This window comes from Theileria equi (genome assembly GCF_000342415.1).
Source record: "Theileria equi strain WA chromosome 4 map unlocalized gcontig_1105316255041, whole genome shotgun sequence".
NCBI classification, from domain to species: domain Eukaryota; phylum Apicomplexa; class Aconoidasida; order Piroplasmida; family Theileriidae; genus Theileria; species Theileria equi.
Genome location: NW_004668225.1, coordinates 472,080 through 497,592, shown reverse-complemented (window position 1 = coordinate 497,592; position 25,513 = coordinate 472,080). Strand labels below are relative to the sequence as shown.

At 40.3% G+C, this 25,513-nt stretch overlaps 8 protein-coding genes across 8 annotated transcripts; 4 read left to right on the top strand and 4 right to left on the bottom strand.

Annotated features, from left to right (window-relative positions):
• Positions 1-122: 122 nt before the first annotated feature.
• BEWA_047030 (signal peptide containing protein) lies at positions 123-1,172 on the bottom strand (the record flags this gene model as incomplete). Its single annotated transcript, XM_004831634.1, has 1 exon — positions 123-1,172. One exon carries the CDS (start codon positions 1,170-1,172, stop codon positions 123-125), a length of 1,050 nt encoding a protein of 349 aa, XP_004831691.1.
• Positions 1,173-3,358: 2,186 nt separating this feature from the next.
• Positions 3,359-3,922, top strand: BEWA_047020 (hypothetical protein; the record flags this gene model as incomplete). The annotated part of the gene is made up of 1 exon (XM_004831633.1): positions 3,359-3,922. The coding sequence occupies one exon, from the start codon at positions 3,359-3,361 to the stop codon at positions 3,920-3,922; it is 564 nt and encodes a 187-aa protein (XP_004831690.1).
• Positions 3,923-4,559: 637 nt separating this feature from the next.
• On the top strand, positions 4,560-6,044 carry BEWA_047010 (hypothetical protein; the record flags this gene model as incomplete). The annotated part of the gene is made up of 1 exon (XM_004831632.1): positions 4,560-6,044. The coding sequence occupies one exon, from the start codon at positions 4,560-4,562 to the stop codon at positions 6,042-6,044; it is 1,485 nt and encodes a 494-aa protein (XP_004831689.1).
• Positions 6,045-6,158: 114 nt separating this feature from the next.
• BEWA_047000 (signal peptide containing protein) lies at positions 6,159-7,346 on the bottom strand (the record flags this gene model as incomplete). Its single annotated transcript, XM_004831631.1, has 1 exon — positions 6,159-7,346. One exon carries the CDS (start codon positions 7,344-7,346, stop codon positions 6,159-6,161), a length of 1,188 nt encoding a protein of 395 aa, XP_004831688.1.
• Positions 7,347-7,946: 600 nt separating this feature from the next.
• BEWA_046990 (hypothetical protein) lies at positions 7,947-8,530 on the bottom strand (the record flags this gene model as incomplete). The annotated part of the gene is made up of 2 exons (XM_004831630.1): positions 7,947-8,309; positions 8,363-8,530. The coding sequence occupies 2 exons, from the start codon at positions 8,528-8,530 to the stop codon at positions 7,947-7,949; spliced, it is 531 nt and encodes a 176-aa protein (XP_004831687.1).
• Positions 8,531-8,697: 167 nt separating this feature from the next.
• BEWA_046980 (signal peptide containing protein) lies at positions 8,698-10,014 on the bottom strand (the record flags this gene model as incomplete). The annotated part of the gene is made up of 1 exon (XM_004831629.1): positions 8,698-10,014. One exon carries the CDS (start codon positions 10,012-10,014, stop codon positions 8,698-8,700), a length of 1,317 nt encoding a protein of 438 aa, XP_004831686.1.
• A 1,958-nt stretch (positions 10,015-11,972) lies between these two features.
• BEWA_046970 (signal peptide containing protein) lies at positions 11,973-12,368 on the top strand (the record flags this gene model as incomplete). The annotated part of the gene is made up of 1 exon (XM_004831628.1): positions 11,973-12,368. One exon carries the CDS (start codon positions 11,973-11,975, stop codon positions 12,366-12,368), a length of 396 nt encoding a protein of 131 aa, XP_004831685.1.
• Positions 12,369-14,096: 1,728 nt separating this feature from the next.
• On the top strand, positions 14,097-25,142 carry BEWA_046960 (hypothetical protein; the record flags this gene model as incomplete). Its single annotated transcript, XM_004831627.1, has 1 exon — positions 14,097-25,142. The coding sequence occupies one exon, from the start codon at positions 14,097-14,099 to the stop codon at positions 25,140-25,142; it is 11,046 nt and encodes a 3,681-aa protein (XP_004831684.1).
• Positions 25,143-25,513: the final 371 nt, after the last annotated feature.

Here is a 25,513-nt window from a genome sequence, read left to right as displayed (position 1 = left end):
TGTGAATCCACTTTTAAGCGAATGGGCCAAACATTGCGAATATCCTCACTTGCATTTGCAAGATTGTTGGTTTCCTGTGCCCATTGCCGCCAACTATGCCATCACTATATCTTAAAACAATGTCAATTCTTTGGTCCCCGTGTCTTGTGTTCCCGACGAAGGATTGATCCGCGTTCTCTAGTACTCAACCTTTCCAAAGTTCTAGTCCACCAAGTCTTTGTTTTTTGCTCGATTTTGGATTTGGTGGTAAACGGGAAGCCCATGAGGATGCCTCTGGCCTCCTTAAACTTGTCCAAAGTTAAAGGTTTCCACTCATCGTCTACTCTCTCAAAACATTTGTATTTCAACTTGTCTCTCTTGTTGATCATTATAACGAGAAGATATGGCTTCTTCTCTTTATAGTAGAGGTTACAGGAGAAGCACATTTCATTCTCCTCTTGACTGATATCCCAAAGTGTGACACTCTGATACATCACTTCCCTCGCAATGTACCCGAATTTCGCGTGGTAGAATCTCACGTCTATTCCAAAGAGTCGTGCAGTAAATATTCTGCATTGCTTGGTGTCGTCCTTATCCTCAAGGTCGATAACAAACGTTCTCCTCCGCTCTATGGGCACTTTTAGTGCCAAGACCTTTGCTGAATGTTTACCGGTACAATCGAACCAGTCGTCCTTGACCTTTTCAAACCAGATTCCTGTAGCAAATTCACCCTTTCTGTACGCTAACAAGGCTAATTTAACCTGGCCGAACCTATAGAAAATCTTGAAGTGGTCCAATTTTTCGTCAAAATATGGAACCCAAATCGTGGTCTCCCCTTCAATGACCCTGCTAACAACCACACCGGGCTTAGGAACCACTAGTGATACCTCATTACCATTATCGTTGCATTCGTAGATGTCGAAGCTTTTGAAATCCAGCTTTTCCAAGTCGATGACCTTTATGGATAGCTTGATTTTGGGTTTCTCTGTTACACTTTTATGTTTACCTTTGGCGTCTTTTGATACAACTTTGGGCCCTTGAGCACCCATAGAGGTGCTGGTGGCTCCCTGAGGTGTTTCTTTTGGTGTAGATGGATTTTCCCCTGACGTTGAAGGCTTTTTACCGTCCTCATCACCTCCACAGTGGCATAATCTTACCAGATATAGTGTCCATAGTACTGCTAGAATCCTCATTGCTTTGGTCTTAGATATTCAGGGAGTGCCCAACAACTCGGAAAACGTGCATGCAACTATTTTGGAGCCTTGATTGCATAATAAGGATAGTACTATGGAGTCATTATACTGTGAATAACCGATTTCCTCTCTCTTGCAATAAAAGGTTACCTGTACGCCTATGGCCGCACTGTACTTCTTCCGCATTCCCAGACAGAGATTCACAGTATACCAAAATGCGCTCAATTCCCGCAATGGTATTTTTTTGACAGCTATAGTCTTGCAAGGAGAGTAATTTTAGAAAGCAGGACGAGTGCATGCAGCTCGTTTGTAGTCCCGGTGACTCTATGAATGGTCCAAGAGGTTGTAACTGCAAATGTGAAAATTCTTTTCTGTGTATCGGTACAGTCTCTACTCATTTTGAGGCTCTAATGAGCCAAGAATATCCCCAGAGTGAAACAGTGGTGAGTATAATGGTGCTGGTGGAATAGCATGTTCAATGGCTGGGAGCACCTCGTCTAATTACTAAATAGTAATATATGTGCAAATGTAATTTTTATGAACATGTATACAATGTTAATTAAACTCTCGTGGGTTATCTCCTATATGGATGGTTTATCCCTGGAGATTCCATAGCATTTCTTATAGTTCCCTTATATATCTATCACCTGTTCATACATGAATCTGCAATGCCTCTGGAAGAATAAAGAATATGAACATGTGGTACTCATCATTCATGCCTATAAGTGTAAAGGAGACTATCATTAATTGAGCATGAAAATTCCATTTGAAGGGATTTGTGGTAGAGTATCTGATCAAAAACTAATGAACCACAAAAGTAAAAAGATCTGCCAGCAATACTATCTACAAAAGACACTCACCAAGAGACTACTAGCAGTAATAGAAAGAAGAGTCTACCTCAGAGATGGCGGAAAGCAAAGCATCTACCTCTATAAAAAACGAGTAATATTGTATATAAAGAGTTAAAGTTATCGACTCTAAAAGGTCATATAGATGCTAGCATTCCAGTATATCAACAAGAGAGTAGTCTAGAGAGGGAGAGTCTCTACCTCCTACCAAGGGTAGGGAAAGTAAACTGTATTAATGATTTGTCTATCCATCCACATGATGAATGGATGGTCTTTAAATTATCATTATATCGTGCAATTAAAGCGTTTTACTGTGATCCACTGGGTTGTTTAGTGGAAGTAGGAAAGTCATCAGATCTGCCGAACCCAAGGGTCAGAGTGCTGTGTATAGGCCTTATAAAGTTTCCATGGTGCAAAAGTATTTATAGTAGATGCTGTAAAAACATCAACAAAGGCTCCAAGAATTTTCTTTAGATCCCAATCAGAAAGGTTGAAGCCTTCTTGAAATTGAGTTTTAAGAGCATTAGCATGTTCTCCACTAGCAGCTTTAAGGGGAGCATGGAACCACAGACATCTCAGTAATCATGGACTACTCAGGAGGAACTTTATGGCTGGATTAGTGAGGTGAAGGCTCTCTATAAGGGTAGTGAGTACTTCCTCCTTGCCTTGTCTACCGAAAACACCTTGTCTCTACAGAGGACCCTTTGTAGAGCAGGAATATGGACTGCCAGTGATAATCAAGTTTGCTATCTCTGTGAATACTACCCAAAGAGCGCTTCCGGAAAGGTCAAGCTGCATATCATGAAGAACAAAGACTCATTTTCGTTTCTTCGCTTTGGGAAGGTTGGTGATAAATGGAAGAAAAAGTAGATTTAAAATTCAAGTGATTCCAATTGTAAAAATTAGGAACATGTACAGTAGCTCTTCATCGATACTCTCTTGTTGGTATAATGCAGTTCCATAATTCGGTATCTTGCTCATGCTCCGTTAGAGTGTGCATGTCTAACTAATGGTAGTCTCTCTTACATTTATAGATATGATGGGCGATTAGCATATCATCTATTGTTCAATATGAAAAGACGACACGAAAGGAAGAGGGGTAAATAAAGATAAGCTATAAGACCTCTTCGGAAAGCTCCCAAAGATGTTTTGGAATCTGTAGAGATAAACCATCCATGTAGGACATCGACATAAGGCAGTCTAATTAGGATAACCATGGGGTGTGCATGTCTCCTATGGCATAAGATTAGCGTCAATTGCAAGACTCCATTTTATTTAAAGCGTATTAATATGTATGTATCAGGAGCATCCTATGTTTAGGTTGTGCGAATCTATAATATGAAGAAACTAGCGATCCTGTGGACATTTTATATTGCCTATATAATCGAGTCATGCAACTGCTCAGACAAAGAGAACAAGAGTGAAATAAAGAGTAACAGCGCCTATTATAAAGGCCTGGAAAGTGTTTCCCAAGAGACTAATTGTGTGAACCTCCAGACATGCCACGCCTCGATTGCTCACTTTGTTGAGGACGGTGGCAGCTTAAATAATGACCAAACGCTCGACTTGGCAGAAGAGTGTCCGAGTGGAGTTAATATGACCCAGCATTGTGAGAGAGAAGTAACACACAGAATATATGCGCCAAGAAAAGGAGCTGCAATTGTGCTGATTAAAGACAGTGGAATGGAGGTTTGGAGATCAAACGGAGATGAGAAATGTACGTTTGTACAGTGCTATAAAGGGGAAACTACTCTCTTGGCCCTGGAAATTCGTGCATGTGGAAGCTTTAGGGTGAAACATCTAGAGCTGAGAGAATCAAGTTGGATTGGGGTGCGACTAAGGGAGTTTACAATGAAGCTCAATAAAATGATGGGAATCTCCAGAAGCTTTAATGAAGACTAGGGCTCTCGAGTAAAATCAGGGTCCAAAATTCCTCTTTAAAGTCAGGCTTGTACCAACTTTATAGACTTGCATGATTGTATGGAAGTCTCTATAGAGAAATGATCTTCAATGTAACCACAGAAAGATGGTAGGTTGTCTCCATGAACATTTCATTCGTACCATCTCTTTATAGTCACCTTAATCCTACTCTTCTTTGAGCTCCCTTACGGTCACATTGACTCTCTACGATTGGATAGTGCCTTAAGCTCCTGTAATATCATCTAATATGTCACCATTAAGTCTAGATATCTGACACTATCCGGAGCTTTCTCTCTTTTCTTTACATCTTACTGTTTCTCAGGAACATCGAGCGGAAACTATTACTCCCTTTCAATCCGTTTCTCATCCTACTGCTACTCTCACAATCCCCTAGGGTGATCCAAAAAACAGAGCATCAACTCATTCCACGACTCTTTTAGGAATAGTCCAGTAGGAGGTCCTAAATACCCACCCAAGTGGATAGAAAGCCATCTGGATGGCTAATTCTAACAACCCCCTCATCTAGCTGACTGTCTTTACACACACTCATTAACAGTTTATCGGTAGACTCTTCTAACCAAGGAGATTGTGACTGTATAAGGAATATAAAATGAGTAATATGAGACACATAATCGTGACTATTGCCGTTACACTGGTAGCATGTTCAGATAAACAAGGAGAAACAGTAGGTGATCATGGCGCTAGTGGTGGACAAGGAGCTGATCAACCGAATGGAACATCACATACAGGTCTTTTTGGATATCCGGGCCAATCAACTAGCAGATCTTCAACTCCATCTCCAGTGGAAACAGTAGATGTAAAGGATGTTAAAGATGCTAAAGAAGAACTTGGAAAACTCAAGGATACTCTTGGCGAGCATGCACAAAAGGCTAAGGCAGTTGTTAAGGAGTTTGAAGAGGCACTCGAAAGGTTAGAAGATTGTATTAAAACGATAAAGAGTCTCCCTAACATCTCTGAAAGTAAGAATAAGGATGATCTTAAGGACATGGAGGAGCTAGAAATAGAGGCTAAAGATGTGTTAAATGACGACATTGTCAAGATGAATGTGATATCCAAGAAAAGCACCGACCTAATTTCTGAACTTGATGAGTTTATAAAAAAAGAAAACAGTCTGGAGACATTAAAGGACAAGCTTACTGAAGTAACTGTCACTGTGAATAAAGACGAGAAAGCCCTAAAAGAGTTTACTCAAAAAGAAAAGGTCATCAAAGAACGGCTTTCGGAAGCTGAGGTTAGAATAAGTGAATTAAAGTCTGGAACTCTCCAAAAGGATCATAAAACGACCGTTTTCGAGGGAATCTTTTCTGGAGAACGGGATGCTCCCAGGGGCAAAGTGTTCACCAGAGAGGAATTTGCAACTCTTATTAGGTCTAAAGAAAAGATTGAAAAGGTAGGGAAAAATGATGTTCTCAAATTGGTCTTGACAGCAGCCTACTTGTTAGAAAAACGCAGGCACTATCTTAAAAATGCTAAAAACGAAATAGAACAAAAGGTTAATAAGGCTAATAGACTCTTGGCACACTCCACAAGGATATCATCATTATTTGAAGGCTCCAAGAATTCAAAAATAGAGGCACTAAGTGCAGATGTACAAGATATAAAGTCGACTATGGATGAAACATACAAAACAATATCGAGGATTATAGACAGTAATTCCGTTGATAAGTATCTTGAAACTTTGGAGGAATGCGGGAAGAAACTGACAGATTCTAAAACTAATTTTGATGATGCTTTAAGAAAGAAATGTGTTGGAGACTCAAGAAATACCCTTTTATTCATAGAACTCTATGAGAAGAATAAAGCTCTGGATGAACATTTTAAAAATGCTCGTGAAGCTATTTCCAAGATGGAGAGTCTTGTGGAACAGATCAAGGATAAATCAGAGTCTTATAGTTCTGACGAAGAAGATGACAACTCAAACAATGAAAGTGACGCTGGTGTTAAAAATGGACGTCCAGTTCTTACATCAGGAGCACCTCCAGCCCCTACGCCAGAGCAAAGCAAGGTAGAAAACAAGAGTGAAGTGAATATGTTTGGTACAATGATCCCCTTAATCACTGCAGTCTTTATAGTTCTGGTCTAAGATTTTTTATGTGAACATACATGAAACTTATGAGTTTATTTGTACAGTTTCCACTCTGCATGCAAGGGTTCCTCGGACTTTACATGCAAAAGGAGACCCCTAAAACTTGACATCTCAGTCATTCTTTTCCTTTTCTTCAACATCCTGGGAATCTGCATGAGAGTCATCCACTTGTTTCCATGTCACTCCTTGGACTGGTTGGTTGCTTTTTGCTTCCCTTTCCCCTTCACAATCCGCTGATTCGACCTTGTATCCACCGCCAAATCCAGGTGGATTCCATAGGAGACGATGAGATGTCGGAGATGGTATTCCAGCCCTTATTGCATCTATACATCCGGTCAACCATGTGATTGGGTTTTTGGCTGAATTCGGATCTGAGACTCGAGACTCTGACTTTCCATTTGCGACAATATCCTCGAACAAGTAACCGCTAGTGGGATGCATGGTTCGTATCTTTGAGAGTCTCTTGTTAAACTGATTTGAGTTTATGTACGACCATCTACCGTTATTCTCCTTTTCAAAGTAAACGAGTCTCAGCAAGTTCTTTTCCCTAACTTTCAGGAGAAAGAACGAAGGTTTGCCATATTCAGAAAACAGATTGCAGGATACACACCTCTCATCTGTGCCTTCAGAGGCTTTCCATATGGTAGTCTCAGTGTCCTTTACCTCCTGAACGTGGTAGCCAGGTTTTGGAAAGTAGAGCTTGATGGGTGATCCCAGGATCTTGGTCTCGAATATCCTGCATTTATCAGTGTCTTGAGAATCGTTTATTTCAAGGGCAAAGTCCTCCTTCTTTTCCACAGGAATCCTGAGTTTGTACATTTCGTTATTGTAGGTTCTTCCACACTCCTTCCACTTGTTCCCGGTCTTTACGTACCATTTCCATGTTGCAGTATTTTTACTCTTGACAATAAAGACTAGAGATGGAACTCTGTTCTTTAGGAATACTTTGGCATACTCAAACTTTTCGCCTCTTCCGGGAATCCATACTTCTTCCTGTCCGCTAACGACTTTTCTAATCCTTGCATCATCCTCCGGAATGATTAGTCTAATGTGGTTATCGTCGCTATTGTAGTGAAAGGACCTGTGGATCCTAGAGTTTGGGTATGAAAGGTCGAGTATAAAGCCTGAATCTTCCGCTTGTTCATTATGACCACTGGGCTGTGCATGTGGGAGCTCTGGAGGATCTGCATCATCACATGGCAAGGGCTGTCTTTCTACAACCCTTTCTTCGTCTCCACAGTGGCAAGTATGGGTGAATAAGAGTGTAGAGACTATGAGGATCTTTATTCTGCCAATCATGTTAACCACAAGCTTCAAATTTCAACTTTTCTTCCAGATTTAAAGTTGTTTTATATTCCCTCTAAGATGTATGATCTTTATAAATGTGAATAATAGTGCATGCAGGTCTTTACAGTGTTGTAGATTTAATGAAGATGTGATGCTTTGACTCTCGGAATATCGTTTATTCTTTGGTACAAATCTGCAATATCACTCTCCTATTTTTCCATAAACTTTTCTTCTTTACGCGGTATAGTCCACGAAAAACTCAAGGATAATATACACAGTAATAGCCAAAGAGCTTCAGCTCGATATCTAGACCCCATTGATGTCTTCTCATCTAAATAAGACTGTCATGGATGTATGTTCTACATTGATTCTCTACCTTTTAATCACTACAAGGTCTCCTGGTTCCATCTTCAACTCCTCTTCATCTATCATTTGTTCCTACACTAATACTGGATAAATAAGTAGTGGAAAGATATAAACATACCATACCTATGTATGTAAGAGAAACTACCATTAATTAAACATGCACACTCCCTCTAACGGAGCATGAACAAAATATATAATTGCGGTACTGCATTAGTGTTTAGATTATCCATGAACACTATTTAGAAGCTATTGAGATGGAGTAGAAGGATCTGAAGAAGGATTAGGGGATGATCCAGATTTACTCATGTCAGTAAGCTTATTGAAGAAGTCATTCCTAGTGAGATCTTTCCATTCTCCACCATTCTTTTCAAAGTACTTATACCCCCTTGAAGATGCGTTCTCAAAGAGAGTAAGTTCCAGTAGTTCTACATTTCCATTCTTATATAACACACATGATGAACAAGAATCATATCCATCAAACAGTTTTATTCTTCCATTTCTAGAATAATGTGGTTGAGCCTTCCATAGAGACTCATCACCATCCTTAACCCATACAACATTGTGACCGGGTTTTGGGGAGTATTTCTTGGTCCTTACTCCATTATCATCCTTAAAACTCACATTTACCTTGGATTCATCTGGACTAGTAAGATCTAAAATACCCTCAGGTTATACTTCTTCTTTAGAGCGGTCAGCCTACTATTATGATCATCTTCTTTAGTATCCTTCCACTGCTTACCATTATGGTATCTATAAACCGTAGACCTTTCGTCTCCTTTAATGGCATGGATCGTAACCAATGCTGGAATTTCCTCATTAAAATATAGCATAGCCTCAACCAAGTTGGATGATTTACTAAATCTCGCTTTACCAGACCATATCTGCTTATCATCATAGTTGACTTTAGTTACCTTATCACCTTTAGGAGTTAGTTTAAGAACCTTGACGCTACCTTCAAGGGATTCCTCAAGATCAAAGAGAGTAGAGTCAACCTTGTCTAGGAAAGGGAAGAGTTTGCAGGCTTAGAATCCGACTGGTCTAAATTAGCCTGATTATCCTCTGTAGAATCATCCCGATGAACTTCTGGAGATTCTTCAGGCTTAGCTGGTGGCTGCAATTCCTTGAGCTTCTTGTTATGTTCTTCCTCGGTAATCTTCTTCCATTCTCCATTAGCATTCTTCTCAAAGTACTTATAACCACTGCTACTACCCGCATAAACCCAAATCATAGCTAGTGAAGAGTCTCCCTTTGATGATAATTTAGCAGATAGGCACTCTTCCTTTCCAGAAGCAGTCCAAAGCATAGCTTTACCGTCAACTACCAAGGATATAACACAATCATGCTTCAGGCTAAAGTTCTTATGTTTTAGACCCTTATCTTCCTTCGTCCCTATCTTTACCTTAGATTTATCTGGACTGGTAAGATCTAGAATATTGTCAGGGTTATACCTCTCCTTTAGTTTCTTTAAAAAGTCTCCTTGTGTGATACCATTCCATTTTCCATCTACCTTTTCAAAATACTGATAGTCAAAGCGACCATTGTTATCAATATCTAGGTAAAGAAGTTCTATATCACCCTTAGCATAAGAACCAGCCAATAGACACTTTTCCTTATCCTTGGCAGTCCATAGCTCCTTATCAGCATTAACAACTGAGGAGATATGATGACCATCTTTTGGAGTGTAAGACTTTAGTGATACTCCACTATAGCTTCCTGTCTCTACAGTTATCTGGGATTCATTAGGATTGGCAAGGTTAAGAGGAACGGGTGTGGTTGGCTTGGGAGGAGTGGCCTCTCTGTTAGCATTGGTATTTCCAGATGAACCATCTTGTCTAGCTGGCTGGGGAGCCAGACTAGAGCGACCTGCAGTAGGATTATCAGTCTGAAGAGTAGTATCTTTAGATCCAGTTGGCTCAGGAGCTGGTTTTCCATCTTCATTGGACTTTACCTTCTCTTCTACATTATCCTCAGCTGTTTCTGGAGATTCTACGGGCTTATCGGCAGGTTTAGCTTGTTGTTCTTGTGGAACTTGAGCCTGTTCTTTCTTGACACTACCCTGGAGATTTGCAGGTGGCTTTTTCTCCTGCTTAACTTCAGGAACTGACCCTGGTTTAGCTGTTTGTTGAGGAGCTGGTTTTACGGCAGGAGATTCCTTACTAGTTGTAGGATCCTTAGGAGGATTCTGAGGTGCCTGTGGAGTGGCTTGTCCCTTGGCAGCAGGGGTCGCCGGTTGAGTTGGTGGCTTCTTATTACCACCCTTCCCATGGCAGACTCCCACCAGAGACACCGTCAACAATACCGCCAGAATTCTCATCTTATAAGCTCCTTGATCTGTCAAATAAAACTATAACCTTAATGTAAATAGAAATTATTAGTGTCAGAGAGCATGTGGGAATGGAATTCAGGAATGCGAAGAACAGTGGGGATAAATAACGCATTATGCAGGCATTCATTCCTCCTGATAACTAGCCCAGTATATTAGTTGACGTACATAGACAGTTACAATAATTTTCGCATTTCCTCTATTTTTCGAGTGGATATCTCCAGTAAAAGATGGTAAAATATCATAGACTCACTGTCTTGTACCTCGAACATGTTATTCCAATTTTATTTTACTGAGAATATAATTACAAACTTAGCTCAAGTGTCTCTGTATAAATGTGCTATTTGTGAGAGTAAGAAGCCAGAGTAGATAATCCATCTATGACATACATCCATGGAGTCTAATTTAATGATCCTAAGCAGACGGCTTTGCCGTTAAATTGGGTTACGGGGAGGACATTGCAACTTCGTTGGTTCAGCTGCACAAGAATAACAAGGGACTCATCCATCACGATCCTCTTTATTCTTGGTATCACTTTACACACCCAGCACTATTCGAACGTCTGCATGCTATATACCGTGCAATACACGATAACAATATCTAACTTACTTGTAGTTTTACACGTTATCTAGACATATCCATGCTACTTTTCTAGGCTTCCCGGAACAAGTATAGGCTCCAATATGACCCGAACATTATGTGCATGTTCAACCTAATAAAAAGAAAGAAAATAAAAGGCTATACAATGCGAGAGATACTCATAGGATGTTCGTAAGACTCCTTGGAAACCTCTTGCATGCAAATTAGTTTGATGAGTTGCTCCTCTTTAGAAGACTTGAATACCCATAAAACCTACATAATACAGAGCTGAGGAGTCGAAATCTTTTGGTGAAAAATATCGATTGTTAGATATTTCTTATTTTAGAGATATATTCTCTAAAATACATCACCTTATGCCCTTTAACTACGATGAATAAGCATTGGAAGTCCATTCCGATAGAGATAGAGGCAATGCCTACCTGAATTTAATCGAAAAAACCTCTTATATAAACAGGTGGCGACTGGTTCACCCACCCAGATTAGACAAGGGATAAACAAGCCTTCTGAAAAGCACTGGTGAGAAGCATGAGATGATGATAAAGAGTGCCCTCAGAGTAATCCTTGAATAAAGAGGTCTATAGGAGAGACTGGAAGATCTCCCAAAGAGACTTGCTGGAATCCTCAGTAAGAGGATAAACTCAAATGGTCAAGAAATCAAGGTCAGGTCGAAATACAATCAAAAAATCTTATTTATAAAGGCCTGTTCTGATTATTCCCCAAACCTACAGGAAACTGTAGTGTCTACAAGGGTGTAGGAACTAATCACGCACATATAACAATCCGGTACGTACGGGGTAGGTTAATTAGCATAGATATTGTTCCACGTAGATGGCCAACTCCTAATTTATGGTGGACAAGTTTTACATACAATCACATATTACCAAAGTTCCAGCTTTAGTATCATTAAGTTTGCCATCTGAGTTATGTCTTGAGGTATAGGAGTCCTACTCTAGAACCATTCACTTGTATGGCACCTTCGGATCCATAGGGAAGAGCCAGGAATAGACAAAAATCCACTTCTTCCTTTTAAAGTCACACCACAAATATTAACAGTAGAAGTGGAGGATTTGTCCAGTCATTGTACGGGATCTATGAAGAGGGAGGGATGGAATCTAGTGACTCTTCCTCTTCAGGGTGCTCTTTTTCCTCGGTAATTCCGATAGTGCATGGCGGCACCCTTTTTGCCAGATTACCACCACGCTTTCCCCGAAGGAATGGACCAAGGAAGGTCTTATTCCGTGCACCAGAGAAGAATAAATCGGTGGAATCTCGGAGCACACCACCTGGCAAAGTCACCAAGGTGCTACTTCTCTTTAATCCCCGTACACATTTCCTCCCAATTCCACAGAATGGATCCTTTACCCGTGTTTTATTTGGTGTGCATACTATTTACAAAGGCATCCGCTTTCAGTACTTCTGCATTCTCTTTTAATGTAGCCAACCCAGATGGTGCCCATACCGATTTTACAAAACAAACATACCCTGGAATCACACACAGACAATACATTGTGAAAGATGGTCACTACATCTCCTCTGTTTTGGAAAAGGGTACAGAGCTATGGAAGGCTAAGGAAGATAATGAAAAGTGTGTCTCCATTAATTTGTACTACAAGGGCAATGCATTCTTTATGGATTTGTGGGTCATTAATGGAGGTTTGACTATTAAACGCTTTGAGAAGGTTGGTGGAAAATGGAAGAATGTGGAACTTGAAGAGTTTAACGAAAAGCTGAATGGAGTGGTTTGAGGTTCATCCAATTCCAATGACACTGCATGCAGCCTTAGAGGCGTTCAGGAGCAGAAATTTGATACTGACATCCTGGATATTGCCAGACCGGATGGCTCAAGAGTAAACTCTGGTAAGATCACGGGAAATGGTCTCGTTCGTGAGACTTTTGTCCCAAACTTTCGGACCAGGATAACTCTTGTTTCGCATAGCGGATCTGAGATTTGGAGGAGTTCCAAAGGCGAGAAATGTATCTTGGCCAAGCTGTCATCCAAAAACGGGTATTTTCTCTTTCTAATTTATACCTAAACACGTGGATGTGTCGAACAGCACTTTTACGAGAGGAAGGACCATGGCTGGAGTGAGATTGAAAGGGATGATGATGAAAGACTCACGCTCGTGAAAGAAGAGAATAATGTGTCGCCGCAAAAGCCTAGGTTTATTCCATCAAACAGTCGTTCTCTGAGCTCAATACTCTTGAGTATCCAAGAAGCACTCGACTTACTCCTTGTAGGAAGACCACATGGCATTAACTGTCGCCATATCCTAACGCTTTAATCTTTAATATTCATCTGTAGATAGTATTGAAGAGAATGTCCTGATGCTTTACTCCCTGCAATTTGCGTAATTACCGAATGTTCGGGTTATAAACCAGTTGTGTCGCAAGTCGGGATAATTATCACCACTTACTTCCATTATTTTCTCTGAGAAGAAATTTCTTCTTACACCCACCAGTTTTTTGCTCATAATTTACAATCAGTTTCATTAATTGAGTAGAGTATTTACAGGATGTATGAAGTGAGGAATTAGGTAGTAGCTGGTAAAAGTCATTAATGCAGTTTTATAAGGATATAGAGTGGAGTATAGGATACAATTAGGATGCTAGCACAGGAAGAATGTTAGATGAGTAAAGATTCATAGGAAAAGGAGAATCGGTAATAGCCTGGGCATCGAGTCACTAATTCTGATAGAGGATTCCAGCAAGTCTCTTTGGGAGATCTTCCAGTCTCCCTTATAGACCTCTTTCTTCAACGATTACTCTGAGGGCACTCTTTATCATCATCTCATGCTTCTCACCAGTGCTTTTCAGAAGGCCTTTTGTTTCTCATCCACCTACTCTGGGTTTTGGAATAATAAGTATTTAATCGCATAATTTTGGTTCTTATAGTATAAAAGACCAATCTCCATTAAATGGACATCTAAACCCGGTAACATTTTGCATACATTGTCATTAACTACTGTTTTTCTGAAAGATTCCGCAAACACCATCCTATTTAACATCATTCTTTCCCACAAAGACCATTATCTTGGTAAACTCTTCAATTCTCTACCTCCCATTAAGCTTGAAGAAGGAGTCTTCTCAGTATCTCTTCATCCTCTCCACTGGGCACATTCAGGTGGAACGGGAAACCTTCAACGATTAACATAATTTTGTCGGAAATAATTGATGTAATAAATGTAGGATTTAGCACTGAAGAAATGATTCTCTTCCTTCGAGACCAACGCCCCCATCATCTTCTCTATTCTGAATAGGCACAGGGTCCGTTTGCAAAGCCTTCGTCCAAAACCTCTCCACCTAACCCATGCCCTTTGTTTGTCAAGGCTAAAGGTCTTGTTTTATCACACATATTGCGTATTATTTGCAATGGTAAATCACTACTGCATATCTTTCATCGTTTTCATCCATACATTCTTCATCCTTGTACACCGCTCATTCGTAGTTCACACCAGTTGAGACATTGGCGGAGGATGAGGGTATTGGCAGTACTATGGACGGCATGCTTGGTAAGGTTCTGTAGCGCGAGCTGGTTTAGCGGGAAAAGTAAAACAGATGACAAGGATGCAGAGATTATTGCAGTGGAACAGCCCCTTAAGTTTCATCCACCATCAGATCCAAAAACAGTGGACCTTGCCTCTCTTACGGATCCCCGCTACAAGACGGTTGATGTCAACATTGTTGGAGTCCCTGCAAGGGTTTACATGATTAATGGAAAGGAAGATATCAAGAAGGTCAAATATAATGGGAAAGACGTATGGAAGGCATCTAGGTTCAGTGAAGGTGAAGATGGATATAATACAACGCCTGAAGAAATATGCACGTATTGTATAACATTTATCAAGGGTACTGGCACTGCTATGATACTAGTTGAAATACACGATCTTAGTATATACAGGGAAATATTCAGGTACAAACAAAAAACTGGGAGCAATGGCAATGAGTCAGGTTGGGAAAGATCGCCAACAGAATATGGAAAGGAAATTGCTACCTTAAAGATAAACACAGATCCTCCAACAAAGTTCACTCTGGACATCTCGTCTCTCGAGGAAGATGACGAAAGGTTCAAGCTTGTAAGGGAAGAGAAGAATGCTACTACTCTCTATTACTCTTCACAACCTGGTAATCTTATAGAAAAGATTGTGGATGGTGGTAGGAATATATTTACTGTACCAGATAATCACATTTGTTACCTCTGCGAGCTCCATTCCAAGGGTGAATCAAAGCTTCTAAGAATACATGCTGAGCACAGCTATAAAATTTCCCTATTTTATTACGAGAATACGGGCTCTGGATGGAAGATTATACACAAAGATGACTTTTTAAAGAAGCTTGATGAAATGAATAAATCTGGAAAGAATTTGTCCGATGCTTCTAAACAAGTGGTAGCTCCTAAACCTGCACCTACTCCTGTACATGATCTAAAATCCAAAGTGGACTCTACTCTCTTTGATGTAGAAGAAGGACAAGAGAGTGGGTTTAAGGTTCTAAAGCTTACACCAAAGGAAGGAGTTACTTCTAACAAGCTTCTTTTTGATGGTAAACCAGTTTGGCAAGGTAGATATGCTGGTGATTCATGTTCCTTGGCTTTCTTCTACATGGGAGAGAAGGGACTTATAGGTGCTTCGTATAGATTCAAGAGAGACGGAAGACTGATGGAAGGCTACCGCCAATTCTCAGATGGCAACTGGCTCCAAGTCCGTGGTGATGTATTCAGGAAATTGATAGGGAAGGATGATCATGTTGCGAAACGTGGAGAATCATCTACTAAATCAGCTGAACATGGTGCTACTCTTGATATTTCCAGTCCAGATGAAACCAAGGTAGACTTGAAAAAAGGTGATGAATCTGGATTAGACTACAACATATACTCTCCAAAGGATGGTTCCAAAATAACCTCTGTTGTAGAGAATGGAGCTCTGGTTTGGACAGCCTCCGGAGCTGGCCAGAAGTGCCTATTTGTAGAATTGCATGGCAAGGAAGAATTAATATTGGCCTATTCCAAGGTAGAAAGTGACTCTGGACTAGACTTAAAGTACTTTAAAAAGGTGGGAGGAAGATGGAATGAGGTTGATAAAAACACATTTAATGAGGTCAAGACAATGGATTCTAAACAGGGGCCTCCTAAATCCCATTCAGGTGCTACAGATGAGGTTCATGAAGAGACTGTTGAGACTCCTACACAGAAAGAGAAGAATTCGGAGAAATCTGTGGTACCTCCGGGTGAATCCTCTCTAAAATATCCACATCTTGAAGAAAATGAACTCAGACAACCACCTCTAGCACTTCCACCTGGTGGTTCACATGCCAATATACACGGTCCTAATGCTCAAAGGACTCCACCTCCTAGATCTAGAGGACTCAGGGAGACAGCAACAAGGGATACTCTCCCAGGGGTAAAACCTACTGGTACACAGACTGCAGTTGGAAAGAGTACTAATACGACTGCTGTAAACTCCAAGCCTAGTACTCGTCCAGTCATTGAGGATATCGGTGAGGATCTGGAAGAAGATTTAAAGCATGTCAAGGCGTATCATGAGAATATGCAAGAAACTACCAAGACTGCCCCTGAGGTAACTAGTACTACAGTGCCTACAGAGAAACCTTTGGAGTATAAGATGGACATGGCTTTGGTCACTGTAGGAAAGTCTACCGAGGGAACTCTTTCAGTGGTTACCTATACAGCCAAGCCAGATGCCAATATACCCCTACTTTTACATGATAATAAGCTTGTTTGGAAGGGTATAGACAGTATGAGTAACAAGGACACCCTTGTAAAGGCGACGGTATACCTTGGATCTGGTGGACCACTAGCCGCAAACTTGACATACAAGAGAGTCACAGAAAGCACTACAAAGGAATACTGTAAGCTTGTAAAGGATAGATGGACATTTGTTGATAAAGGTGCCCTTGAAAGGACATTTGATGAGGTTGGTGAACTGCCTGGTAATGCTAATGCATCTGCCTATAGAACAAAGGTAGACTCTACTCTCTTTGATGTGGAGGTGGGAAAGCACAATGGGATACCTGTATTAAACTGCACTGCCAAAAAGGGTGTAAAGGTACCCAAACTTGTTTACGACAGCAATGTAGTATGGCAAGCTGATGGAAATCAATCTTGTTCATCAGCCACCTTTTACTTTGGAAAGTCTGGTATCATTGGCATATCCTTTACCTATGGCAGTATAGAAGAGACTCTCCATGACTGTTTCCGTGTCTTTAGCAACGACGAATGGGAGGGTGTAAACGGTGACTACTATGAAAGGGTACTTTACGAAGCCAAGAATCCAGAGACCTCTGTAGCCACTGCATCTGAGAATACCAAAGCCAAGAGTTTCATTGACACTGCCAAGTTTACCGTAGTTAGTGACATGGATGATACAGTCCCAATCCTAAGATGTACAGCTGGGAATGGTGCCTCTAAACTTACCTATGGTTCTGATACAATATGGCCAGGGAAGAAGGATGTTACGTGTCTCTCAGCTGTCTTGTATCTTGATGGAGACAAGCCTACACTCGCAGTACTTGTTACCAGAGATAATAATAATAATAAGCAGAACAAGGTTTATAAATACCATGATGGAAAGAAGTGGAAGAACTATAAGGAGAAGGATCACCAGTCAAAATTTGAGGAGCTAAAGAAGGTCATTGAGAATAGGATTAGACAACACAAGATTCTCATAGCCAGTAGAACGGTGGACATTGCCAAATTTGATGCCAATAAAGGTCAATCATTCGACTACACCGTTGATAACGTCCCCGTAAAGATGTTTATTCCAAAGGATAATGTTACAATAAATAGACTTGTGAATGGTGGTACTTATCTCTGGAGCACTGAGAATGGCAAGTATACCATCATAATGCTATACCTTAACAAGGATAATAAACCGGAGTTAGTCTACATTGTCCGATTCATCCAGGGAGACAGTTACAGCGGTTTTTACAAGAAGGATGAAGATAGTAAATGGACAGAGACTGAAGACTTTGATTACGAGTTCAAGAAGCTAAGGACTGCGCCTACATCCTCATCTCAATTTACTCTTGATCTCTCTGCTCACCAGGATACCACTGAGTGCAGAATATTCCAAGCTCCACTCTATGGAACAAACACTCGCTTCTATGCTCCAAAGAGTGGTCACCACGCATCCTACATTGCACATAATGGAGTCTCCATATGGACCGCTGAGGAAGGGGAACGATGCACATTTGTGACGTCTTACCTCAAAGATGGACAAGAACACTTGTTCCGTATGACAACCAAGAATACCAATGATAAAAGCTCCATGAAGTACTTTGAGAAGGCTGGCAGAGGATGGAAGAGTGTCACTAAGGAAGACTTTGATGTCAAATATGACAATCTCAAAAGTAATGCTTATAAACCATCCAGTATCAAGGACGAGAATACTCATAAGGGGCATACTCAATCACCCGATAGAGCTCCAGTAAAGGAGACACTCCTCGACATTGGTCGACCAGATCCACAAAGCTACAAATTCTTTGACTATGCACTGGATGATGTTCCAACTAGACTTATAGTTGCGGTGAAGGAACCTCCAAACAAGATAGTATTTGGACAAGAAACTCTATGGTCTGATGACACTGGAAGATGTAACTACTGTACTGTCCACATGAAGGATAATAGGCCAGTGCTAGTCTACATTTCCGGAAGATCATTCTCATTGTACCTACTAAAGACTGATGGTGGATGGAAATCCATTGACAACTATAGTGTGGAGTTTTCTAAGCTTAGAGTTGCTGTACCCTCACCATCCTCATTCTCCCTTGACATCTCTACTAACCAGGATAGTCCCAATTGCAGAATCTTTGATACACTCTTCAATAAGGTTAATACTCGTTTCTATGTTCCAAAGGCTGGAAGGTATGCCACTAGTGTTTCTAATGGACAAGCTGTACTATGGAAGGGTGGTCAGGAGAAAGCAATCCTGGTGAGACTATACCCATCTGATAATCCTACCTTGCTACACATACTCTCTAAAGACACTAATGGAGCATTCAAACACAACTACCTTGTCAAGAGTGCCAATAAGTGGGAGTCTATCAATAAGGACGTTCACGATAGACTACTCTCTGAAATCAAGGCTACTGCACCTGGTAAAAATACAGACGTTGGTAGGCTCAGACAAGAACTGATTGAGTCACAGGCCTCTCTTGATAAACTAGTAGAATCCATGAAATTTACAGACTGCGATGGACCAAAAGATCCTTCCATTCTTGACATTGTCCATTATGAAGAGTCCAATGCCTATACAGTAAGCAACTGCACACTAGATGGTTATCCTACTACAGTCTTTATTCCTGACAAGGGTAGCATTAAGAAGGTAGTCTATGGAACTCTTACAATCTGGGAAGGTGCTGAAAATGAGGAATGTAAGTACTTAATGGTCCACTACGTCTATAGTATACCAGCGTTTGCATACCTCATAAAAGGGTCAGACAGGGATATAGATTTATACTTTGCAAACAAGGGAGATAAGTGGGAGGGGATCCAGGTAGACTACGTTAGAAAACTTAATGGACTTCATAAGGATAAACCAGCCTCCGGAATCTATGTAATAGACATCAATAATACTACTAGTGATGAAAAGTGCAAAGTTTATAGCTACACAATAGATGGGCTTCTGACATACTCATACTATCCATATCCAGAAGTTACAGTGAATAAGATAATGGAAGGAGGTATAAATGTTTGGAATGGAGGTGGTGAGAGATGCTTGTATATAACAGTAACCCGTGTTGATAAGGATGGATTCATGTATTTTGTAACATCTAAGGGTTCTGATATTAAATATCATATTTACCATAAAGGATCAAACGGTAATTGGACTATTAGCTATTCAAATAACTATGGAAGTAAGTGGAATGAACAAATTAAGAACAATACATCAACTGATGATGAAGAAATATCAGATATGAAACAAGAGAGACTTAAAAAGGTTGCACAGGTGAAGACTTTATCCAGAGACTGTATTATAAATGCCAGGGATATATCTCTCCATGAAAAGCATAAGATTATAAAGACCTTCATCAATAATATTCCTGCCTTGGTCTATATTCCCGGACCAACTTTTAATTTTAGCAAAATTATTTTAGGAAATGTGAACTTTTCCCATTCTTTCCCTAAAGACGAGTTCAAAGGTTTATCTTCGTTGCTGAAAGACAATGAACTATCGATAATGCATCTTTCAGAGGTCTATAAGGGAGAAAGTAGTGATAACTATTATGATTTCGCAGACACTAACGGAAAGTGCAGTTCTGCTGATGTTAAAGCCTTAGAATCCTACAAACACTCCAGGTTCATCTTCTCACTGGATATATCCCGTAGAGGAACTGATGAATGTAAATTTGTAAGCTTCCATAATAATGGTGTTATAACTCACACTCATGTCGTTAACGCTGGTTATACAGCTAATATGGTTACTGATGGAGTTATAGTTCTTTGGAAGGGCGATGCTGGTGAAAAGTGTTTATATACTCTCGCTAGTTTTCTGGATGGTATTCCTATCCTACTGAACATATTTGTGAGACTATCTGATGGTACATTGGAACACTACTACTTCTACAACAATGGTGAATGGACAATTGCTAGCAATCTAGACTACCAAGCTATACTGGAGGACCTTGTTGATACCACTAAATCTAAGTTGTCTAAATCCGTTGACAGAGATACCAGGGAAGTACTCACTCTAGATGTTGCCAAGGTAGATACTGGCAAGTATACAATGGAGACTACAAAGCTTAGAGTACTTACCAGCATAAAGTATAGTCCACCAGAGAACAGCCGTGTTACCAAGGTTGTCTTCGGCAATGACTCTCTATGGCAGACTCTCAAGGCTGGTGTACAGTGTAACTTTGCCGTCATTACCTACAGAGGAATATCCATAGAACTCGCTCAACTGTGTATTGTGGATGGTTGTGAGAAGTATATGCACTTTGAGATGGAGGATGGTAGACTAAGTAGCATTACAGCTGAGGAGTACAATGATGCCTTATCAAGACTAGACTCTGGAGATGGTGAATCTGATGAAGACTTTGAGTTCATTCTTTCTACCATAGACACTCTGGATATCATTACTCCAGCTGAAGTTGACTTTGAGATTGACAGATTCCAGTTGGACAGTCTCTCTTCTGCAGTCTATCTACCACTACCTAAACATACCATTGGTAGAGTAGTACTTGGCAAGGTATTATGGACAAGTGATGAATCAAAGTGTCTCTATGTCAGCACATTCTCCACAGAGGAGTCCATACAGTTAGTCCAGATAGTCACTGAGAATGAGACTCTCCACTTTGCTAGACTTGACAAGGAACTTGCAAAGGTGCCACAGAAGAAGTACAACGAACTATTTGAGAAACTAGGGTACAGACAAGTTGACCAAACTCCATTCTATGTTCCACTTGAGGTACCTGATGCACCTAACACAATCTCATTGGATGTCTCAAAGGCGCTGGACTCCAGAGTTAAAGCTGAAAATGGCACCTTCAAAGGAGTCTCTTATACTACCTTTTACACATCAGAAGAGGGTGTTATAGACAGGATATCCAGTGGTAAGCTTACCGTATGGGAACCTGAAGAGGATGAGGTCTGTGTCTATGGTCGTCTCTATCTGGACAATGGACCCAAACTTCTCAAGATCCGTACTGTTGGCAAGGATGGAAGTAACATTGTACACCTTGCATTTGATACTGACAAGTGGATGTACCTCAGTCAGGATGTATTTAACGATAGACTTAACTTGATGGTCCTAAAGTTGACTGAACCACTCAAGTTTGCCTTGACTACCACAACTGATGGATACTATGAATACACCTTCGACTTGAGTAGATACCACTTAGACTCTAGATTTAACTCTGGTTTCATGACATATGGAGGTAATAAGTATGCTGTTTGTACTCCCAAGAATGGTGTCATAAAGAAGGTAGTTCAGGGTAGCATTACCATATGGACTCCGTCCTCAGATGACTACTATGCTAGCATGGTACTCCTCTCCAGGGACACTCATCTCTACATTCTTGTTCAATCACCTTTCAACATTCCTGCCGTTCTATCCTACCATCTGAAGAACAATATTTGGCATATGGTAAACCACGAAGCCATCTCTACTGACATTACCAAGACACTACCAATCCCGTCCTTCAGATTTACACTTGACATAACTGGAAAACACGACCCAGAGAAGTACAGAGTGTTTAATATGGATATAAATGGTGTTACTACCACAGTCTTCATTACCATATACGGATACTATTTTGACAAGGTGGTCTCTGGTAAGGACCTAATATGGCAGTCGTCTGAGAATGAGGAATGCAGATATCTAATGGTCCTTGACAAGTCTGGAAAAAACTCATTTATAACAGTCTTTGTGGACTATATGGATGGATCAAAGTTCATGGTCTATGAGATGAGGGACAAGTGGACATTTTCTCACCAGTTGCTCGGACCTGAGAATGACTGCAAGACCACTACTCCTGCTGTATTCAACCTAAGTGACAAGACTCATCAGAATATCTACTTCTGTGACAATGTCTTCAATGGTATAGTACACAGAGCTTACTCACCATTACCTGGCTACCATGTTCAGGAGGTAAAGGACAATGAAACTACCATATGGCAGGCAGAGGATAAGGAGCAATGTATATTCATTCTCTCTGTACCGGGTACTGATAAGAGTAATACTTCACTACTAAGTCTCTTTGTAAGGAATGAGGACTACTGTGGTTTCAAACACTTTGAGAAGACTGATAAGTGGAGACATATTGATGAACGTGGTTATGACAGGAGACTCATTGAGAAGAAGCAAACTAACAATGTGACTACTACTGTTGCCATAGCTACTATACCTCAGTACAAGAATGCAGTTACTCTTGACACAGCCAATGTTGACCATGATAGAGTTGATCTCCATGAAGACTCCTTGAATGGTACTAGACGTCTCTACTCTGCCAAGACTGGGGACTACTTTAATAGCTTATCGGACAATAGCAAGAGTGTTTGGAAGAGTGACAAGGACAAATGTATTAGCGTAACCATTTATGGAAAGGATGAACTACACTGTCGTCTGGACGTACTCTCCTCGGATGTCATAACCCCAATGTACTTTTGCAGAAAGGCTGGCAACTGGTCTTCCACTAATCACAATACCTTCCATGAGTGGCTGAGAAGCTATGTCAAAACTCCTAGAATTAAACTTGATCTTGGTAACCTGGACACTAACTTCTTTGAGAGCTTCAGGTATACTCAGAACGGCTATGAGATACTCTATGGAAGACCACTACCTGGTTATGCACTAACTACAGTTGTCGACGGTTCTACAGAAGTTTGGGAAGCCGGACACAATCAATATGCTACAGAGTTCCAGATGTCAATAATTGGTGACTATACACTCCTGTCCATCATAAACCACTCCTACCAGGTTGAGAATCTCTGCTTCCTAAAGTCTTCAAACACTTGGTCACCCGTTGATGAGGACGTATATGACCAGTATCTAGTTCCTGTTAATGACTCTGAAAGGGTACAAGATATGCAACTTGACATAGCAAAGCCAGACTTTGGTATTGTTACTGGACATAAGGATGTGATGGGAGATGTTACAGTGCTGAAATATACTCCGCATCTTGGAAGGCATGTTACTGCAGTCGTCTTTGGAGAGTCTACTATATGGTCTGGACACTACCATGACGAATACTGCATCTCGGCTGAGCATATAACCAAGGGTGGTGCCATATTCATTAGACTATTCCTAAAGATGGGAAGCTCTTTTGAACATCGCTACTTTACAAAGGTGGAAGGTAGATGGGTTGTTCTTAAAGAGGATGAATTTAAGAATAAGCTTGGTATACAGAGTGTAGATGTAAAGATTGATGCAAAGTCTACTCCACATGATGCTGAATCTGATCCTAATGTCTACACATTGAATATTTCTGGAACCGTAGATAGGGATAAGATTACTGCTACAGAGACTACATACGAGGATGTCAAGAGTGTTACATACTCACCCAAGTTTATTGCTGGAATTGGCAAGGTGGTAGACTCTGATGGGACTGTATGGATGGGAGATTCTGACCAAAAGTGTGTTACCGTCGTTATATCCTCAAAGGAAGGACATGATTCACTTGTTAGTCTCTCTATCAACAATGATATTGTAGTACAGTATAAGTACCTAGTGAAGAAGGACAGGGAGTGGTACCTCATTAGAAAGATCAAGTATGATGAGCTGTTGACTACAATGTATAGACACTCTCTGGTAACACATGCTGATACTACTTTTGATAATCCTATAACTCTAGATATATCAACCAAGCCTACTGAGGGTGTTACTTTCTATGAGTATACGTATAACGAGGTAACTTACAAGACCTTCAAACCAAAGGATGATAAATCTGTTGTAAAAGTCATGGATGGCGAGATTCATGTATGGAAGAGCTCATCTGGGAAATGTATAGATGCTTGGACCTACTCAACACCTTTATCTTCTCTCTGTCGCCTTGACATTCTCTCTTCTGGTATCATTACTCCTCACTGCTTTGAGAAGAAAGGTAGCGTTTGGATATCACTAGGTTTAAAGCTGTATAAAGAAAAGCTGAAGAAGCTTGTAAGCTACAGATCTATTAATGTGATGATAGAAGCTTCGGGAGTGTCCAGGGATATTTGCATGGCAGTAGAATACTTTGACAAACATGCAATCTCAACAACAATAGTCCCTAAACTTAACATTGCAAAAATTAATTATAATAAGGATATGTGGGAATCTAAAGATGGCACAAAGTGTATAAATGCACACTTCATCACATCTCCAGGCGGAGATCTAGCCTACATTAATGTGAAAAGTAGTAATGGTGATATATCACCTTCGTCCTTTTGCTATTCATCCGGCAAGTGGCACGAGGGAAACCACTATAACTTTTCCAATGTTCACACAGGACTTACTCCGCTTTCAAAAGAGGTATTTAATGGTAAACTGATAGACACTACTCTTGACATAAGGAATGTGGACAATACTTTTAGAATTTACAACTATAGCAATTCGGTGGTAACACATTTTGAGTATCAAACACCTATGAATGCTAATGTTAAAAGGATTGTAGATGGAGCACAAATCATCGTCTGGCAGGGTGGTGAGAATGACAGGTGTTTGGCATGTGAAGTTTATTCGAGGGAGGGTTATGATCCTGTACTTGGGTTTATGATAAAAAATAAGTATAATGTATCCATAAGTTTCTTTGAAAAGGGAGGCAATGAATGGAATGAGATCAATGAGGAGACTTTTAATCTTAGACTAGCCTCTTTTAGCAACAACTCACGTTTACAATTGCTAAAGGATAGACTTGTGGATACGTTTGAAAATGCAGATATATTCGATAGAAAGACTTCTTGTACCTCAGAAGACATGAATATTCTTTATCTGAACCAGTGGCTACTAACTCATGTACCTCACTGGATGATGAATCACTTCAAGACTCTTCATCAAAAGAAGAAGAGTTGGTTATCTAGGTTGTTTTAATGGAAGATTTTTAAAATTGTACAAAAATAATGCAGTTTAATATTTGTAAACTCTTATTGAGTCTGTTGGCCATGCCAACTTATCAACTAGTTTAAAAACTTTCTACATGCTTATTTATGGAACATTCGTTATTGGAATTTGGGATTTTTTACAAGATAGGCGAGACTAGGGTACAGTGTAGCGGGGATGGTTAAGCCTATCAGTATGTTCAAAGAATATTCATAGGCTCAACAGTCCAACTTTCACCGATGCCTTTTGAATCCATGAGGCTATGATGGAAGCATTATGCAACCATTCGAAGTTTCAAATCATACTCCTTCCCCAAACTCTTGCTATTAAAGAGGAAACAACATAATTACAGAGATTCTGCC